Genomic DNA, 17,745 nt, shown 5'->3' on the forward strand with positions numbered 1-17,745 from the left:
GCTTTGACAGGTGATCTGACAGGGGACCAGAGAGCTTGTGGTCATTTCTATTTTGACTCAATGGAGATAAAACATTGGACTCTACATTTGGCTGGCTGTTTCGTTTCTTACAGCTATAAATCCTCTATGGTCCAAGCAGTTAAAAATAAGACTGGACTGAAAACATAATACAGTTCAGTTGCTTTTTCATCATGTACCTAACACACCTACCAACTCCCTGCCTATCCATGAGCCACAAGCTGAGCGTGTCCCTTAATTCCTCCCACACACCAAAAATATAACGTTTTTGTTTGTTTTGTTTTTAGAACTTCTCCTTTCCCCAGAAGCAACAGGACGAGAAACAAAAGATGAAACATCAGGCGCGTGCCACATTTCACAAAGGACATAAATCTAGTTTTTCCTTTGGAGATAGAAAAGTGCAAACAAACGACAATCCAGTGAACACAGATGGAACTGCCAAATGATGATGCCTTTCAGAACTTCTGAATAACTTAACATGTATTTCACAGAAACGCATTCTTTGGGGAAAAATCGTCTGAACAAATCTCATAAACACAAAACAAAATGAGGTCCCCCCAGGCCATGCAGTTATTTCAGAACAAACAGAATGAATCTAAAGGACAAGGTCCACCAGCTGATGATGAAGAGCACATGAAGCAGCCAGCCCAGGTGAGTCTGCATGCATGTCAGAAGCAACACGGAAGGGAGAGAGGCAACTCAGGTCTGAACCATACTTACAAGGTCACAAGATTACCTGACTTTTCTAAATGTCCAAGCAGCAAACAATTAAGAAAACAAGAGACATTCATTGATTTGCAAATGTTTGCTACAAGTAACACAAAACACAAACAGAATCCATTATTGTGACCCACACAGCACAAACATATTCCCATTCACCATTGGGAAAGCGGAAAAAAAAATGCTAAGAATGCTGCTATGAGACTAGGGAGTTGTGCCATAAAACTGACAGTAGGAAGTAACGTCAAATTTCAAATAATAAAAGACAAAAGGTGGGGGTTGGAGAGAACTGGACAGTGAACAAGAATAAACCACTAGCAAATAAAAATTAAGTTTCTATCACCAGGGAAAAAAAAGAATAGACCAATAGTGATCATTGCTAGTACGGACTTTCGGCCAATCCATTGAATTGGCCAGCATTTCAGTTGAGGTTTGGCATACACGCAACTGAATTGTTCCAATCAAAGTCATACAGATTTTGAAGCAAAAGAATCAGTCAGGGACTTGTAGGATTACATCCGAGGGTAGCAAGCTGGGAAGCAGGGTGTACAGGAGCGCATGGACAGTCACAGTGCCTTTACTACACTGACCAGAAACTCAGGGCATGACGGTGCTGCCCTATACAACACTATGCAGTGCAAGCCGGGGAGGCTCTCCCGTGGTCAGGGGCAAGTGCCCAACCGTTGGTCTGTTCTGGTTACACCAGGCGGACCTGCAGCAGATTTAGAAACGTGTGCTACCTGCATTTCCCCTCATGGGAGCTGAGTGCATCTGAGGAGGGGTGAAAGCGTGGTCGGAGAGATTGAACCTCTCCAACATCTTAAACCACCCGTGCTCTACCCAGCAGACAAGGGAACAGGCACAGAACGGTCCCTCCTAAAGCTCCAAGTGCACAGGGCTAAGTCAGCAGTCCCTGGGAAATGGACAAAATGCAGTCGCTGAAGTGTTTTGAGGCTGGAAATATTTCCACTTCTAAAAGCATGAAAAACTGCTCTAGTACACTTACATGCACACACCACCGAGCACACCAGGACAGGCAGATTGACAAGCGCTAACAGCACTCCTTTAAAGTGAAAAGGGGACTGATGATAAGGAGATGGGGAGGTTTGGTAAAAACACACTCCCCAAGTTCTTGTCCAGCATGTGGGCCTGTGGGAAGAGGGGCAGAGACAAAAAGGGCTAGGCAAGTGGGGCGGGGGAGGCCACGTCGAACCCACTGGGAACAAACGTGAAGCTTAAAAGTGCTCTGCTCAGCGTTTGCCTTAACAAGGATTGGGGCAACAAATCACAATGTTCAAACAAACACAATGTCCAAAGCAAAGATTATTTGACCAATCTCTGCCAAACAGGGCTCTTGACGAGCCCTCCCGGTCTCCCTGGCGAGGCGCCTTCTTTGTACTGCCAGTGGAAGAGCGGTGCTGTCGGCTGGACTCTCTGGAATGAGAGCTGGTAAGGAGAACGTCTCACTGGGCCTGTGTCCTCATCCATAAAGCGAAGAACTTGTCCTGACCTGAGAAAGCCAAGTTTACACAGGAGTCAAGGGAAGCCACTCCTTGTACAGGGAAGGAATAGGCTCGTGACCGTCTGTGCCTCTTGGGCGTGTTGATGTGGCTAATGTGTTTCTCATCTACCTGTACCACTCACATCCAGGAAAAAAGTTCAGACTACTCCCTCTGTGTTTTGGTTTACTGCTTTGGGACAACAGCCGAGATGCTTTGATTGGCGGTCTGGTAGTTGTGACCTGGGAGCCCTGGTGGTGTAGTGGTTATGCACTGGGCAGTGACCCACATGGTGGGCAGTTCGAAGCCACCTGCAGCTCCTCAGAAGAAAGATTGGGCTTAATACTCCCGTCAAATTACAGTCTCAGAAACCCGCAGGGGTCTCTGAGTGAGCTCTGACTCAGTGAGCGAGTTTGGATTGGTTTGATTGGTAGTTGTGTCCTAGTTAAATGGAGAGCTAGCTTTAAGCCGTCCTCTGGAAAGCATCTCCATTGTCAGAGAGGATATTCAGCATATCACATTGACAACAAAGACCTGCACGCTTGCACTGGGGCCTGGTGAGGACTAGGAGCACTACAGGCCAGGAGGTCGGCTCTGGCCGCCTTCGCAGAGATGGCACGTGGGGCAAGACAGCAACTGAGGAAAGGAAAGACACCGTTTAGAGGAGCCCGAGAAAAATAAGGACGCCCCTCCCCCGAGTTCCAGTTGGCTGGCTGGCAACTTCTAAATTAATCCTAGTTGGATGATGGAAAGGGTCCTAAGGAGAAATATGTAGACATGCTACAAAGGTAGACATTGGACCTGATTCACAATCTTATCAAAGAAAGAAACAAACCGTATGTGAGGCCCCAGCCAAGGCGAAGGGGCTCATCAGCAATTTATCTAATGCCCAGTCTCCCCCACCTACAACCCTTTACACACACACACACACACACACACACACAGCTTAAGCTTAGTTTCAGGCTCGACTAATAATAAAATATCAAATTTGGCATTTCCCTTCTCAAATGTGTCCTCCTATTTCCACAGAGAACATAAGTCGTCTTTCTCCACGGCGTGCCAGACACGTCCTCGTTTGATCTACCACACACTTCCTCCCTACTTGGAGCATCTCCTCCCACAGAATGCCTTCACTGCCCACAGGCTGGGTGGAGGGGGACAGTTCTTTTCGCTTGCTTGCTTGCAGCACCGACTGAGAAACATGTCCCCGGACCCTGGCTTGAACTTCCCACTCGCCTTCCTCTGTACGTACGCTTGCCTTCGTGAAGAGGTCACCACGTTCACTGTGGGCACCAGCGCGCCCAGTGCAAACCGATGATCAGAATTAAGGTTGCCTGGAGATCTCGTTTTTTGCATTTCAATGGCCTGAGGGACAGGTTGGAGTTGTGAATCCTCACAGCAGTGCCAGGGAATAAAGCTGCGGTTCTCAACCTGTGGGAGCTGAACGACCCTTTCACAGGGGTCGCCTGATTCCTAACAGTAGCAAAATTACAGTAATGAAGTAGCAACAAAAATAATTTTATGGTTGGGGGGTCACCATAAAGGTTGATAACCACTGGAATAAAGGGAATCTGTCTTTGTGGAAGTGACAGTCATTGAAAACCCTGCAGGGCTCTGCTCTGACACACATGGGGTTTCCCACCGTGACCAGAAGTGACTCTCCCACAATGTGTCCATGTTGGGGGGTGGGGGTGGGGTAGAATTTAACATTAAACTCAAAAATCAAACCCAAAGCCATCCACCTCCCCTGCCCCAAAGCCTAACGTATGCACTGCTGCCAATCACTGCACATCAATCGAGCCCGAGCTTGGGTCTCTTTCTTCTTCCCATTTAAAATCTTATCAAGCCACCTTTCCCAACACTGCTCAGAATCACCAGAACCCATCTGTTCTCTTTAACATCACTGACGATCTTTTTCTGATCGAATCCCGTAGATCAGCTTTATCCCTACACGCACGTTTGCATCTTGAAAAATACCGGGCACGCCGTCCATATTACCCGGACTTCTTTCAAAGCACATACCTCTTTTGGTAAAGACAGCAATTTATTTCGATCTGCATTCAAGTTGCTCAGCTTCTTAAGTTTTCCGATGCTCTTAGGTAAGGCCTGTGAAAAGAAAGGTTTTATTATGACGCTACAGAGTTCATAGTTTGTTTTTGTTGCTGTTAATGTTGTTTACGAGAGAGAGTTTCAAGGGTTTAAGCAACAGACCTTCCTGGCATGAAATTAGACATTTGTAATACTCATTTCAGGGTTGGAGAATCAATATTGTTAATGTTGATTGGGGCTTTAGTATGTACCAGTGAAAGTAAGTCAAAGGGCCAGCTGTCACAGGAATAAATGGATAGGGCCTCTTCAACGTGAGTGAGAATCTGCACCCTCCAGGGGTGTCAGAAAGTTCACAGGCAGACGGAATGGAAAGACAGTGGAGCTTTTCCGCCAGCACACTGAAGGCCCCTCCTAGTGCAAGCGCACACTCTAAGGGCCTGTGTCCCGGGACAAACCACACTCACCAGGAGCCGATTTTCCGTCAGAACCAACTCCGTGAGGCTCTCGCAGTCCCCGACCGCCTCAGGCAACTGGGTGAGTCTGTTCTGATCCACCTTCAAGATGGACAGCTTCTTCAGTTTCCCTGGAAGAAGGTGATTTAAGCTCATCAGCCACTGGGCCCTCTAGTCACCACTTGGCATTGGCCACCTGCTGCTGCTGCTGCTGCTGTTGTTTTGCCTCCGACTGTGAGCTCCCTATTTTCCTCACGCTGGCTTTTAAGTCAGGAAACTGTTACTAGGCTCTCTTGGGCACTCAGAGGCCAGAGCCAAGCTATTTGTTAGAACATCCAAAATGGCCAGCAATCAGTAGCAAATTATTTTCAAATCATCGTATTTCATCTAAAAAATGTCTTACCAGCCCAGCCGGAGGAAAAACAAATGGCTGGCTCTTGCTGGATCTTTGAGGTAGCCCAGAAGGAGCTTCGTGTATGCATGAGAGGGATTTTTGCCTTATGGTGAGGATCGTCTTTATTAAAAGCAATATGCTGTGGCTCCTTAAAACACCCATGAACAAAAGTGACTCAGAGAAAATCCCTGTAACTCACTGTTGCGGTATGTGCAGAAGGGGGTGGTAGTCTTTGAGGGCTGAGTCTATTTCACACAAAGCAGGAACACTCAACTTGCTGGTGATGCCCATGGGGGACAGAGATGAAGGCGTATTGCTAACGCCTTTTCAGGGTCCCCCCCTGACTGACAGAAACCCTCAATCTCTCAGTCGACCCTCAATTCCTCCTCAAAGTCACAGCACTGGCCTGAGGACCCTTTCTCTGGAAAGCAGCCCCTCCTTGAGAGAGACAGAAAGCTGGAGAAAGGGGCATGTTCCCCACAGAGAACCACTTGCCTCGTTTGCAGCTACAGGGCAAGGAGGAAGAAATCAATGTTTCCAGAGCTCCATTTATTTAGCATAATCCACGACCTGTCCCCCTAGGGTTTTCACCTGCCCTCCCTCGCAGAAGAGGCAGCCGAGCTCAGAATTGAAAGATCTTCACCCCAGGACAGGAGGGGCTCCTGAGCAGCCAGCAGCACTGGTGAGGGATCTTCCCGCCTCTCCCGGAATACTTGTGCTGACAAGTACTCCTACCACCACTAAGCCACCAAATCTAACTTGTGAGAAGGCTCTTTTAGAGTTTTTTAAAAGTCCTTGCTTTAATTGAAATTCACAATCCTTTCTTTCCCCAACAACTGGAGTTATACCAAACCACCAAAAGTGCTGCATGGATTTGCTCCATGGGGTATAATCTGGGCTGGAGCCTTTCTAGAGGCAGATTGCTAGGTCACTATGTACCATGGTGCTGGGTGCATTGCTGTCTGTATGAGGCTGCTGTTATATGCCAATGAGGGGATTCCGATGCCGGTGGCCTTATACTCACTGCCACCAAGTCCATTCGACTCAGAGCAGCCCTAGAGGATGGACTGGAACTGCTCCTTTGGGTTTCTACACTGTACGTCTTTATGGGAGCTGACGGCCTCACTTTCTCCCATGGAGCTGCTGGTGGGTTCAAACCACTGACCTTTCTGTTAGCAAATGAGCACTTAACCACTCACCTCCAAATGCTTCAAAGGCAGCCATCTCACGTCTCCTAGCTCTCTGTACTCCAAGCAAAATCATCCCAGTTCCTACAACTGCTTTCAAGGCCACGTCTGGGTCTTACTAAACATGTACACCTAGAGTCAGAGCCCCCATCAATTTTGCAACTGGCCTTACCAAAGAGTCAATGCCAGCCTTCCTACTCAGTGGCTAACACTTTTATCTTGACCTAACACTAAAAAGGAAGTAAACCTCTGTTGTACAGCTTTCCCTGCTATTGAAGACCCCTTCAAGCGCTTCCTTTGATGTCCTGAATAAAAGATAATTGAAGGTCAAAGACAGCAATCTTATAACCACTGTAGGGTTAAAGATGGTTCCTTAAAATTTGCACGTGGCTCTGCTTAAGTTGGAAGTTCCAGTCCATATCTGCTTATGCCTGTTCTGTTTTGAGTTTATTTTCTCACACAGGACCGCGTTCCTTTACAGTAGAGGAAATGGTGTGGACTGATCATTCGAAAGGAAACAGCAGAGACTGGCCCAGGGGAGGACAGTTTCTCACAGACCGACAGGCTCTGCTCTAGCACCACACGTTTCCTTTTACAGCTCCTTCTCTCCGCCTCGCGTTAAGGAGTTAAGGTCTCCTATCTTCCCTTGGATGCTGAGCAAGAACATTCTCAGGGACTGCTCATCTGGCTAAAGCACATGCTATCATTTGGGCTTCACCTCGGCTGAAATCACTCGAGACAAGGTGCCGATGAAGTGGCTATGAGTCAGCCCTCATAAGTAATAATCCCTATAATTGCTACCCCAGCAGGACAACAGGAATGCTTGCATTCGGAGAAACTTTAGTTGTGTTGCTTATTCTTTGATTTCCACATTCTTTAAAAGCAAATGAGCAACAAGAGCACTGTGAGGAGCCTCTCCCAGCACAGCAGAGTGTGCTCCCACGGCTGCCGGCCGCTGCCAGTGCCCTCGGGAGCCAGTGAGTTCCCATACTTACCAATGCCATCAGGAACTGCTTCTAATAAGTTCTGGGAGATGACTAAATCTGTTAATGAAGTCAGGCCGCTGATCTCTTCAGGAAGTCTTTCCAACCTGTTTTCTGAGACATCCAAGCACAGCAGGCTCTTCAGGTTTCCTATTTCCTACACCAAATAGGTAGAAAAGGAGAAGCGTGTGTCAACATTAACAGGGAGGTCATTTGCTAACAGGGATTTGTTACGTTTGAATCCCGACGTCGTCCCCAGGATGTATGCTTTGGTGGACATCTAAATCACACGTAGAAGTGGGGAGGGTGGGGCTCTAAAACTGCAGAGCTCCCTTGGGTGGAATTGGCATGCTGCAGGAATCAATGACTAAGAGCTGCTGGGAGAGATGCCAAGCCCTCCACCTTCATGCTCACGCAACAGACAAGAAAGCTAATGCCAGTGAGAACAAATGGCTTCAAGGTCACACAAAGAGGGAAAAAGGAGGCTGGAATCCAGTTTTCCCAGTTTAGAATCCATCGCTCATAAACAGCGTACACTCCAGGCTGACTCTGAGATTTGCTCTGGGTAGGAAACCACCCAAGTTATAGTTCTCCAGTGAGAGGCAGGGAGACCCAGCTCTGGTGGGGTAGTGGTGACGGGTTGAGTTTAGGTCCACAAGATTAGCAGTTCAAAACCAACAACCGCTGCTCAGGAGAAAGACTGGGCTTTCTACTTCCTCAGAAACTCACAGGGACAGTTCTACCCTACCCCATGGGGTCACTAAGAGTTGGCCTTGACTCAACAGTGAGTTTAGAGACCTGAGTAACAGGTAGTACTTGTTATGACAAACATCAATGTGATTGCTCTTTGGCAAAGCAGGAACATACATTCATCTGCATATCCTTAGTGTCAACAGGAGAGATATGCATGCTGCCTACTAAGAAAACAGTCTGTCCAGGACTGGGGAAGGTTCCTTGGTGAATTTCACATTCAGTTTAAGAGCAATCTGATCTTCCGATTGAACATACACATCCTTATAGATTTGTTGCTTGTATTTGACTCCACCTCTTTTCTACACTCCCTGCCCCTATTTAGATTCCTACTCGCAGGATTGTGAGCTCAGCCTCTCTTGGACTCCCAAATCCATCCTGGAAACTGTACTTCCTAAACTCCCTTCTAAGGCACAGATCTAGCCGTGTAACCACAGCACTCTCTACTCAAAACAACCTGGGACTGCCTGACGTCGTCGGTGTGAACACACATTCCTCAGTCTGGGGTGCAGGGTTTCCGTCCTTTGGTCTGATCTATTTTTTCCAGCCTATCTTCTAACTAGCATGAACTCTGTGATCTCAGTCTGGTATTTCCTGTCTATAGGAAACCAGACTACATTTCAAGACTGACCCCCTAAAGTCGTTTGACTACTCAGTAATTCCCTTTAACAATGCTTTTTCCTAGCAGCCCAATGCATAACCCATTGCTGCTACCCACAAGGTCAGCAGTTTGAACCCACAAGCTACTCTGTGGGAGAAAGGTGAGGCTGTCTGCTCCTGTAAAGATGTACAGCCTCAGAAACCCATAGGGGCAGTTCTACCCTGTCCTATGGGGTTGCCCTAAGTCAGAGTGGGCTTGATGACAGGGAGTCTGATTGACGGATTTATTTTGCTTTCTGTATATGCACACACTCTCCCTCACTTCATGATCCACAGCTGGGGTTTTAGAAATTATTTTCCAGGGAGCTTCCTGGTATTTTCCATTCCCCATCCTTTGGCTGTGGGTTAGGCATTGGGCTCCTAACCACAAGGTTGGTGGTTAACATCCACCAGCCCCTTTAAGGGAGTAAGATGAGGCTATCCGTTCCTGCAAAGCTTTATAGTCTCAGAAATTGATGTGTTGGAATACAATTGGATTGATGTGGGTTTGGTTCTGACTCTAAAATAACCAGTATTCTCTCCATCAGGCTTCCGCAGACAATGTCTTAGATAAGTCCACGTATTCGTCAAACCTTCGCCCATGGCCACTGCCGATCCATGTCCTTTCTCAAGTACAGTCAGAAACACAAAACAAAACAGCAGGCCACAGCGACCCTGCTGGGGTTGAGTCGAACTGCTCCCGAGGGATTTCCAGGCCGGGCCTTTGGGCAGCAAATCAACAGGTCTTTAGTCCAAGGTGATGCCTGCTGGGTTTGGGCCTCGCACCTTGGGTGGCTCGTCCAGTGCCTACCCCTTCAAGACACCTCCCAGAGACTCAAATGAGTGTCTTCGCTCAGTTAGTCCTGATGAGTTCAGCGCTATCTCAGAGCTAAACTAGGACAGCTGGACCTTCTTCACTTAAGTCCTTTCTTCTCGTGCTACTCGCCCCTCTGATGGTATGGCACCCCCCACTTCCAGTGCACAGCCAGGGCACCTGGGAGGGCAGAGAAAATATCAGAGGGGCTTTGAAACACAAGCACCCACCGTATGGAATGCACGCTGACCTGACAGCCTGCCTGCGAGATGTTCAGGAGAATAAAGCTCCATCAAAATTAAAGTCAAATAACGTGGCAGGAGACCGCGGAGTACACAGAAACGTTCATTTGTGAGGTTTTTGTTTTTGTTTAGGATGTTCTCCTCCTGTTACCAGAAAGGAAGTGGTTTTGCTTACTAGAATGCACAACACGACTGTTCACCCAGGAGTCTGTCTGAAGGTCCATTGGGAGCCACTGGTTCTCACACTTGGAGACAGGAGCAAAAACTCAAGTATCAGGACATGCCAGGAAAACCATAAGCAATATTTGAAAAATAAAAAAGAAAATAAGCATTGCTTTCACATTAAGTATGACAGGGCGCTGGGTAGCTACAATGACCGCAGAGCACGTGGCCCATCACAATGCCTGACAGAACAAGGGACCCTGGTAACGGATAAATCCGCTGGGCTTGAGGTCAACAATAGGGCCGGCAAGAGTGAAACAAAACACTTCAGAAACTAAGGGAGATACTCGCTACCTCAGGAGTGATGGGCTTCAGTTTTCAATAGCGATGGAGAAAGACGAACGGTCAACGTATTTGTCCAATTGTGCTTTTCCAGCCAGCGTTCTGGGTTTTCAGGATCACATTGTGAAGCTCATACAGCCCCAAGGAAGCCCTGAGCTTCATCCTGATTGCTGCCGTCTTCCGTCGGGAGAAGGACATTAGGGAGAAACCACCTACCTGAGGTAATTCTGACAGCTGATTTCCATCCAACCAGAGATCCTTTAGGTGCACCAGAGCCCCGATCGATTCTGGCTGAAACAATAAAAATAACATTAGGGGTGGTAAGGCCTAGTTTTCAGTCTTCCATTAAAAAAGGTGGGGGGAGGAATTTTGTAAAATGGGGGAGGTTCTAATTTTCCATCAATGATTGGAAACAACAGCAGAAGTTTGCTGAGACTTGTCCAGTTTCAAGCTCCCCTTCTGAAGTGTTCCCTACTTCTCCCAGAAATGTCAGTCACTTCTACCTCACCTGCCACCCCCGTCCTGACAATGCCCCTAACCCCACCCAAATCATCATTCTTAACCTGCATGAAAAGCAGCACATTCGTCACACCTCCCACTCATGCCTGTACGAATATTCACTTGTAAGCGTCCCTACACCTCTCCCTAAAGTATCTTGTGATAACTTAGGATACCTTAAATTCCAATCTCCCTACTACAGACTTACCAAAATATATATCTCATTGTTTCCTAAATCGAGCTCTTCTAGTCTCCGTAGCTGGGTAAGAGAACTATTAAAACAAACAAACAAACAAACAGGTGAGGGTGGGGAGGGGTGGGATAGGCCATCCAGCAGTTCACGTAGAAATTCAGAAAAGCATGGTACTCTTCACCTGCACTAGTTTTTCAAAATTAAAATCCTTTATGTGTCTATGGAAGTAAAGTATTACACAGGCAGGACTACTATGAGAAGACTCACATCGTCCAAACTTCCCAAATAACACAGAATCTTTTTGACAGTTCTGAAAAATTTCATACAAGAAGAAATTCCCTCCAGACAAAAATCCCTTTTAAGTTTCCACAGAGACTCACTCAGGTAGATAAGTAAGAAGATTCTCTCTGAGTTCCAGGGACGCCAGGTTGTAAAGACTAGAAATGAACAGAAGAGAACACATAAGGAAACATTCTTGAGATTCTCCCTTCTGCAGCTCCCCCATATACGCACCCAGCCAGCAACTCTTAATCAAGATGTGTCGGTCATTTCCTAGGGTAGAAATATGTGTTACCACCGCCTCCCCACCAAAACAAACACATCCTCTAGCTCCCCAAATTTAACATTACAAATACAAAGAGCAGTAGGCCATGACCAATAGGCATCCTTATTCAATTGCTTTGTGCTTGTGGAACGTGGCAATGACTCAAGAGCCATTAGACAACCACCATTCCTGGGGCCCAAGATAGAAGCCAGATCTGTGCTTCCCAACTCTAGGATGTCAAAAATGGGTGTTGGTCCATGAAAACATCTTTAATCTCCCAGGGCTCAGAGCTCTCTGTCCAAACATGAGGGGGGCACCGTCCCTATTTTACATCTCAGTCCAGAGAATCCAAGTGCACCTCTTCAGATTGAGACACTCTGGGAGTAATTTCCAGTGAGATGCATCAGGGATAATGTGATCATGCACCTTTCCCACTGCCTGGGACACAAGATGGACAGCACTAATGGGAACAATAATCATGCTGCTTTTATTTTTATTAAAACCCTGAACGATGTTCCATGGCCTCTCAGGTGGAATCGTGACTATTTGGAGCCTGGTGCAAAGAGACAGATGTTCTCCCCTGACACCAATTATTTGGGTCAGATTTTGACAGGTGGGGATAGTTCTGCATCACCAGACACCCCGACATATTTGTGTATGGGGCACTGGTACAATGCAGTGATTCAGAAAACATGGGATCAATCTACCTACCACCTAACAGGTACTGTGCTAAGCTCTGAACTGACCCAAACGCCGGCTTCTGCTAATAGTGTCACGGTAAGATTCCAGTGTGGAAGCATTTCACTTGGGAGCATACGGAATACAGGAGTCAGGCATTAACCCAACACTAATCTGCTTTAACCCTCTCTTCTCCTGACTTCCGAAAGACGAGCCAGGATCATGTGTCCTAACAGCTGGTTACTGGACATAAGAAAATGTCAATTTGATTCGGGCGGACCATATCTATACAGGCTTAAAACCTGCCCACCAGGAAATGAATTCAGAAATTCTGCACAAGTTCTCTATCTCTTTCTATAGTTTCAGGGAGCTGAAGAATAAAAGTGTTCACAGTGAAAGCAATAATAAATAAATAAGTACAAAACTATATTTTAAACCATTTTATATTGGTAAAAGCATGAGTAATAAAGCATTTGCTACATCAACAAAATTCATGTGTCCAATTCAGTGACATGAATTGTGTCCCTCGTATTCTCCAACCAGCACGTGAACCACCCCCAATGTCTTCCTGCTCTCTTCAGGGCTCAGGATCACCTCCATGTTTTGACTTTCTTCCCCCCACCCTCACACCCATCATTGGTAACCACTAATAAACCTTGATCTCTACTCAAGTCTACCTTTTTTTAACTCAACAGTACTGTTGATATGTGTATGAATTGAGTGCCTATGTTTTCCCAGTGAAATGTAACTTGTTGGGAAGTGTCATCAATCTGACTTGACCTTCTCTTGTCAATGTATATGAGATAAAGGGGAGGAGGAGGGAAGACCCCCGCCCCCACCCCTCCAGTATCGACTTCTAAACCCATCTGCGGCAAAAATGGTGGCAAGTACCATTTTAAATGGGGTTCCTGGGTAGGGCAAACAATATCCTTGGCTGCTATCTGAAAAGTCCATATTTTAAGTCCAATCAGAGATCGCTTGGAAGCAAGAATGGTAACCTAGGTCTTAAAAAAAAAACCCCAGCCATTGAAAACCCTACAGAGAACAATTCTATTCTGAAATTCATGGGAGTCAACATGAGCCAAAGTCAACTCCAAAGCAACTGACAACATTAAAAATAAAACTTAAAACTCGTACCACTGGGTCTATCATGACTCACGATGACATCCTGGAGACCCTGTGTGTTTCTGAGATGGTGACTCTCCAGGGGAGTAGAAAATCCCTTCTTTCTCCCAGGGTGGTTTTGAACTGGTAGCTTTGTACTGCCGACCTTGCAGTTAGCAGCCCAACACATAATCACTACCCCTCCTGGGCTGCAAATCTCTGTGGGAGTAGAATGTATCATCTTCCTCCCAGGGCTTTGAACTGCCGACCTTGTAGTCAACAGCTCAATGCATACTCAACTATAGGAGTTTTACTTTAGCTCTAACCTTTCTGGTAGTTCTTAGCTAGTTTTATAAAGAAGCTAAAAAGTGGGCTACTTTCTCTCTGGAGTTTGTAAAACCATTGGTGGAATTTTTTTCTTATTCTCCTATTCAACATTCATTATTTTCGCACCTAGTTTGGTAAACTGGGAGCATCCAACTACTATTAAAAGGAGTAAAACATCCTTAGCTTAAACAGCTTTAAATCACAGAGCCTTGTCAAAGCATCTTTGACAAAAGCAACTTTGCTCAGGCCTGGTGCCGAGTGCTGCACAGAGGAGACCCAGGAGAAGCCCGCCAGCACTAAGCAACGAGGCCTGCAGACATAGTGGCAACACAGTGGGGTTAGTAGTCAGACAACCGGGTTTTGTAGGAATGGTTAACAGCCTGCCCTACATCCAGCAATTCGGAGTTCCAATCTTGGTAGAACCTTCCATCGTTTTAGGAACCCTGGTGGCTCAGTGATTGGTTGCTGGTCCACTAACCAAAAGGCTGGCAGTTCAAATCCACCACTTGCTCGGTGGGAGAGAGATGAGGCAGTCTGCTTCTGTAAAGATTCATAGCTTCGGGAGCCATAGGGGCAGTTCTGCTGCCTTCTCTGATCGCTGTGAGCGGGAACAGGTTAGGTCAGGCAGCACACGGTCAATAACTCGGCTGCTAACTGAAAAGCTGACTCTTCCCACCCACCCAGTGGCTCCGTGGGAAGAGCCTGGGGATTGGCCCATGTAGAGGTTACAGTCAAGACAACCCTACTGGACACTTCTTCTCTGTCATACAGGGTCACGGACTGTTGAAATCAAGTCACTAGCACTCTACAACAAAGTCACAATTCAAATCCCACGAATAACAAAGCCCCTGCCCCCAACTACCTTGACCAGACCTGGCATCCTCCAGTCTCTGAAACTTATCAATCTGGGGTGCGTATGTAAACCTTATCATCCTGCCCACTCAAACGGACAATGGGATATTTTCTGTCCTACATTACAAGAATTACTCCCCAACCATCACACCCATGGCCCAATATAACAATTACCCCATTAAAGTACAGAGCTTCGGACGACAAAACCTCTTCATTTCTACTGTGTTGGGACAGTGTGGCTGGAAGGGTGCAATACCACCAAACACATTTTTACACTTCCAAAAGTAAAATATTAACGAAAAACAAAGTGCATAAAATTAGTTTTACTGAGGTAGTGCTTTTTCACTCTTGCACACTCAAAAAGAAAAGCGAGAAACTGAGACATTAGAATCAGGCGACATAGGTCCGTCGATGAACGTGGCAGTGCTCAAGAGCACAACTGGAATAGGACAGGCCGAGGTCTAAGCTCCAATTCCTGGCCCAGCCCCTCACTGGAACAAATTGATTCCAAATTCTGAATTACTCCCTCTTAATTTCTCCCAAGATGAGTACACTTCTACTGCGGCAATTAGAACATCATCTATTTCCCCATCCTGTAACAAGAACATGTTTCGTCCCTTATCTCCTGGGGGCAGGCCTCGTCCCCAAGCACAGGGGCCTTCCCTGAGCCTGTGTCCTATCCAGTCTTCAGAAAGATCACCATAGTCACTGTACCACAGAAACCTGCTCCAAGACAGGCATGGGAGGCAAGTGGGTACTGCTGGCCAGTTTTGACTACATGCTGACTCACGGACATCAAGGAATGAAAAAGCAAAGAAACGTTTGGCCCAGATCCCCATCTCCCACATAAACCTAAAGCTCACAGGATAGTCTGGACGAATCACCCTCAGTGTGGAGGATCACTAATTGAGTGTAGACCAGAACCAGATGCATGGTCCTCATCAGGGTGGCCCTGGATGGTCACGGGCCCACGTGCAGAACCCCGCCAGCGCACTTCAGAGCCTGGTCCTCCATGCGCCGCGCCCCCCCCCAAACAGCGTCAGTCTGAATGCAGAATTAGAGCGGACACAATAACGCGAGGAAAGAGGAACTTCATGAGCTCCCTTCCTGGTCTTGGGAATACAGCACAGGCACACCTCGGTTTATCGTGCACGCCGACACCGCACTTTTTAGCAGGCTGAAGGTTGGTGGCACCCCTACGTCCATCAACTCTGCTCACTTTGTCAACGGGGTGTGCCCACTTTGGGACTCATATTTAAAACATTATCATAATGCTAACTCTCACAATATTTAAAAATTTATCAAAGTGCTATTGATGTCCGGGTCATGTTTCCATTCCACTGAACACCTCCAAGGTATGTCTGTATTATCAATCAGCACTGCACTCGGCCCGAGTCCCCATCAAGACAACCGATTCAATACCACTGCATTCCGATCAGCATCTGCCAAAGGGCACACGACCGAGAAATGGTGGAGTAAGTAATTTCAACCCAATTCTCTCTCCATCCGAGCAGAAGCTCTTCATGACTGGGAGACCCACGGAAGGCCATACTCTACACGGACTTAGCAGCCACTTCACTTTACAAAGTTAAAAACACCTGGCATGGCCAGGAACTGGAATGGACTCGGTAGCACGTCTTGGTATGGGGTTCATTTAAAACATTAAACAAAAGAGAGCCTTCTAATACCTACATGAGACAAAAGATTAGCAACTTGAGAGACAGTGTGAGAATGACTGGTCTCTACTATTCCTACTTATAATAAAGGCAAATATTATCTTAAATGTTTACCCATAAACTTTATTAGATGAGAAAAGTAAGGAACATAGAGGAGACTTGACCAAGGTCTCACACAAGTTGCAAGAAGCAAATGCAGGAATCCACATTTTTTAATACAGTGAACCCTCGTTTATCGCGGTTAATCGGTTCTAGACCCTACCGTGATAAATGAAATTCGGCGAAGTAGGATTCCTTATTTGTAAATCAAATATTTTCATAGTTAGAGCATAGAGGACATGAAAAAACACCCTTTAGTCACCATTACACTCGTATTACCCAATTTATTAAACGAAAAAGGGGAAATACAGTAAAACATTTTGGACATTACAATTATCATTTATTATATTATTTATGGCATCAAGCATGTACAGTATGAGCCAATCAGTGGCAGTAATGACAGAGCATGCGCTGTTACGCAAAAACCACGATAGAGTGAAGCCGCGGAAGTTGAAGTGCAAAGTGGCGAGGGTTCACTGTACTATGTTCTGCTACCGTTCACTCTTGAATTACTTCAATTTTGTGAATAGGTAGTAAAGTAACGTGAACAAGAAATATGTATATTTCATGTATATGGGGAGAGCAATACACCACAGAAACACACGCAGTTGTTAGGTTCCAAAGACGAGGTAGGTGGTTATGTGAAAATGGAGGACCACAGCAGGTAACAAAATGGAGGGTGACTACATCATTATGTACCTGCCAAGTCACTTCCCTATATCGCTGCCAAACCACTAATCATCCACCAAGGGTGGACCATAATCATGATCATCAAGGCCAGCATTACTCTCACCTCATGCCTAGGCATTCATGAATCTTGGCTATGTTGCAAATGTACAGAATAGGCAGCTAGTGGATTTTTTAGTATTATTGTAAATGTGAAATGTCAGACAATGAGACAGTTAAGCGAGGGTTAGGATTGTGTGTGTGTGTGTGTGTGTGTGTGTGTATACACACATGTATATCCAAAGCAAACTTAGTGCATTGAGTCAATTCTGACTCATCATGATCCTATAGGGAAGAGTAAAGGTGCCTGTGTTAGGGTTCTCTAGAGATAAAACCAGATTGCCGATAATTTTATATATATACATATTTATAAAGATAGATACATAACACAAGAAATGAACTGTTAAATTATATACAGATAGATTTATAATACAAGAAATGAACAACTAAATTATAAAGCAGTACAAATGGCTCAGTGCAACTCACTCCCATGAGACAGTTGTGAGACACTGGCAGTCCTTCAAGTCTTGGGGGCTGCCAGGCAGTCCTCTATAGAGAGATTCAGGCTATCCCGGCACAGGCAGCAAACAGCAAGGCAGGTCACCAACAGTCAGTCCCCAACTCCAGAGATGTAACTTCCAATTGTGTGACGAGGTAGGTGTTAAAGGGGCCTCAAATTACAGTGACACAGTCCACGGGTTAGGTGTCCCACAGGTAGTGTAGCTTGCAAATTGAGGCACAGAACAAGCAAGGCAGCCGCACACTGGTCCGATGATCAAAGAGCGAGAGACAAGAAA

The 17,745-nt window shown here is 46.2% G+C and overlaps 1 protein-coding gene across 1 annotated transcript in view; it reads right to left on the reverse strand.

Annotated features, from left to right (window-relative positions):
• The window catches only part of LRRC1 (leucine rich repeat containing 1), a 161,624-nt gene that overhangs the window by 28,414 nt on the left and 115,465 nt on the right, over nt 1-17,745 (reverse strand). Inside the window, exons 5-10 of the mRNA XM_004696555.2 lie at nt 11,323-11,379; nt 10,958-11,021; nt 10,468-10,542; nt 7,315-7,459; nt 4,751-4,869; nt 4,260-4,343 (exon numbers count right to left, since the gene is read on the reverse strand). Of these exons, the coding sequence (XP_004696612.1) occupies nt 4,260-4,343; nt 4,751-4,869; nt 7,315-7,459; nt 10,468-10,542; nt 10,958-11,021; nt 11,323-11,379 (544 nt within the window). The remainder of the gene's footprint in view (nt 1-4,259; nt 4,344-4,750; nt 4,870-7,314; nt 7,460-10,467; nt 10,543-10,957; nt 11,022-11,322; nt 11,380-17,745) is intronic.

This window comes from Echinops telfairi, unplaced genomic scaffold (assembly GCF_000313985.2).
Source record: "Echinops telfairi isolate 266 unplaced genomic scaffold, ASM31398v2 ScPeMD7_3533;HRSCAF=4204_1, whole genome shotgun sequence".
In the NCBI taxonomy this organism is placed as follows: Eukaryota; Metazoa; Chordata; class Mammalia; order Afrosoricida; family Tenrecidae; genus Echinops; species Echinops telfairi.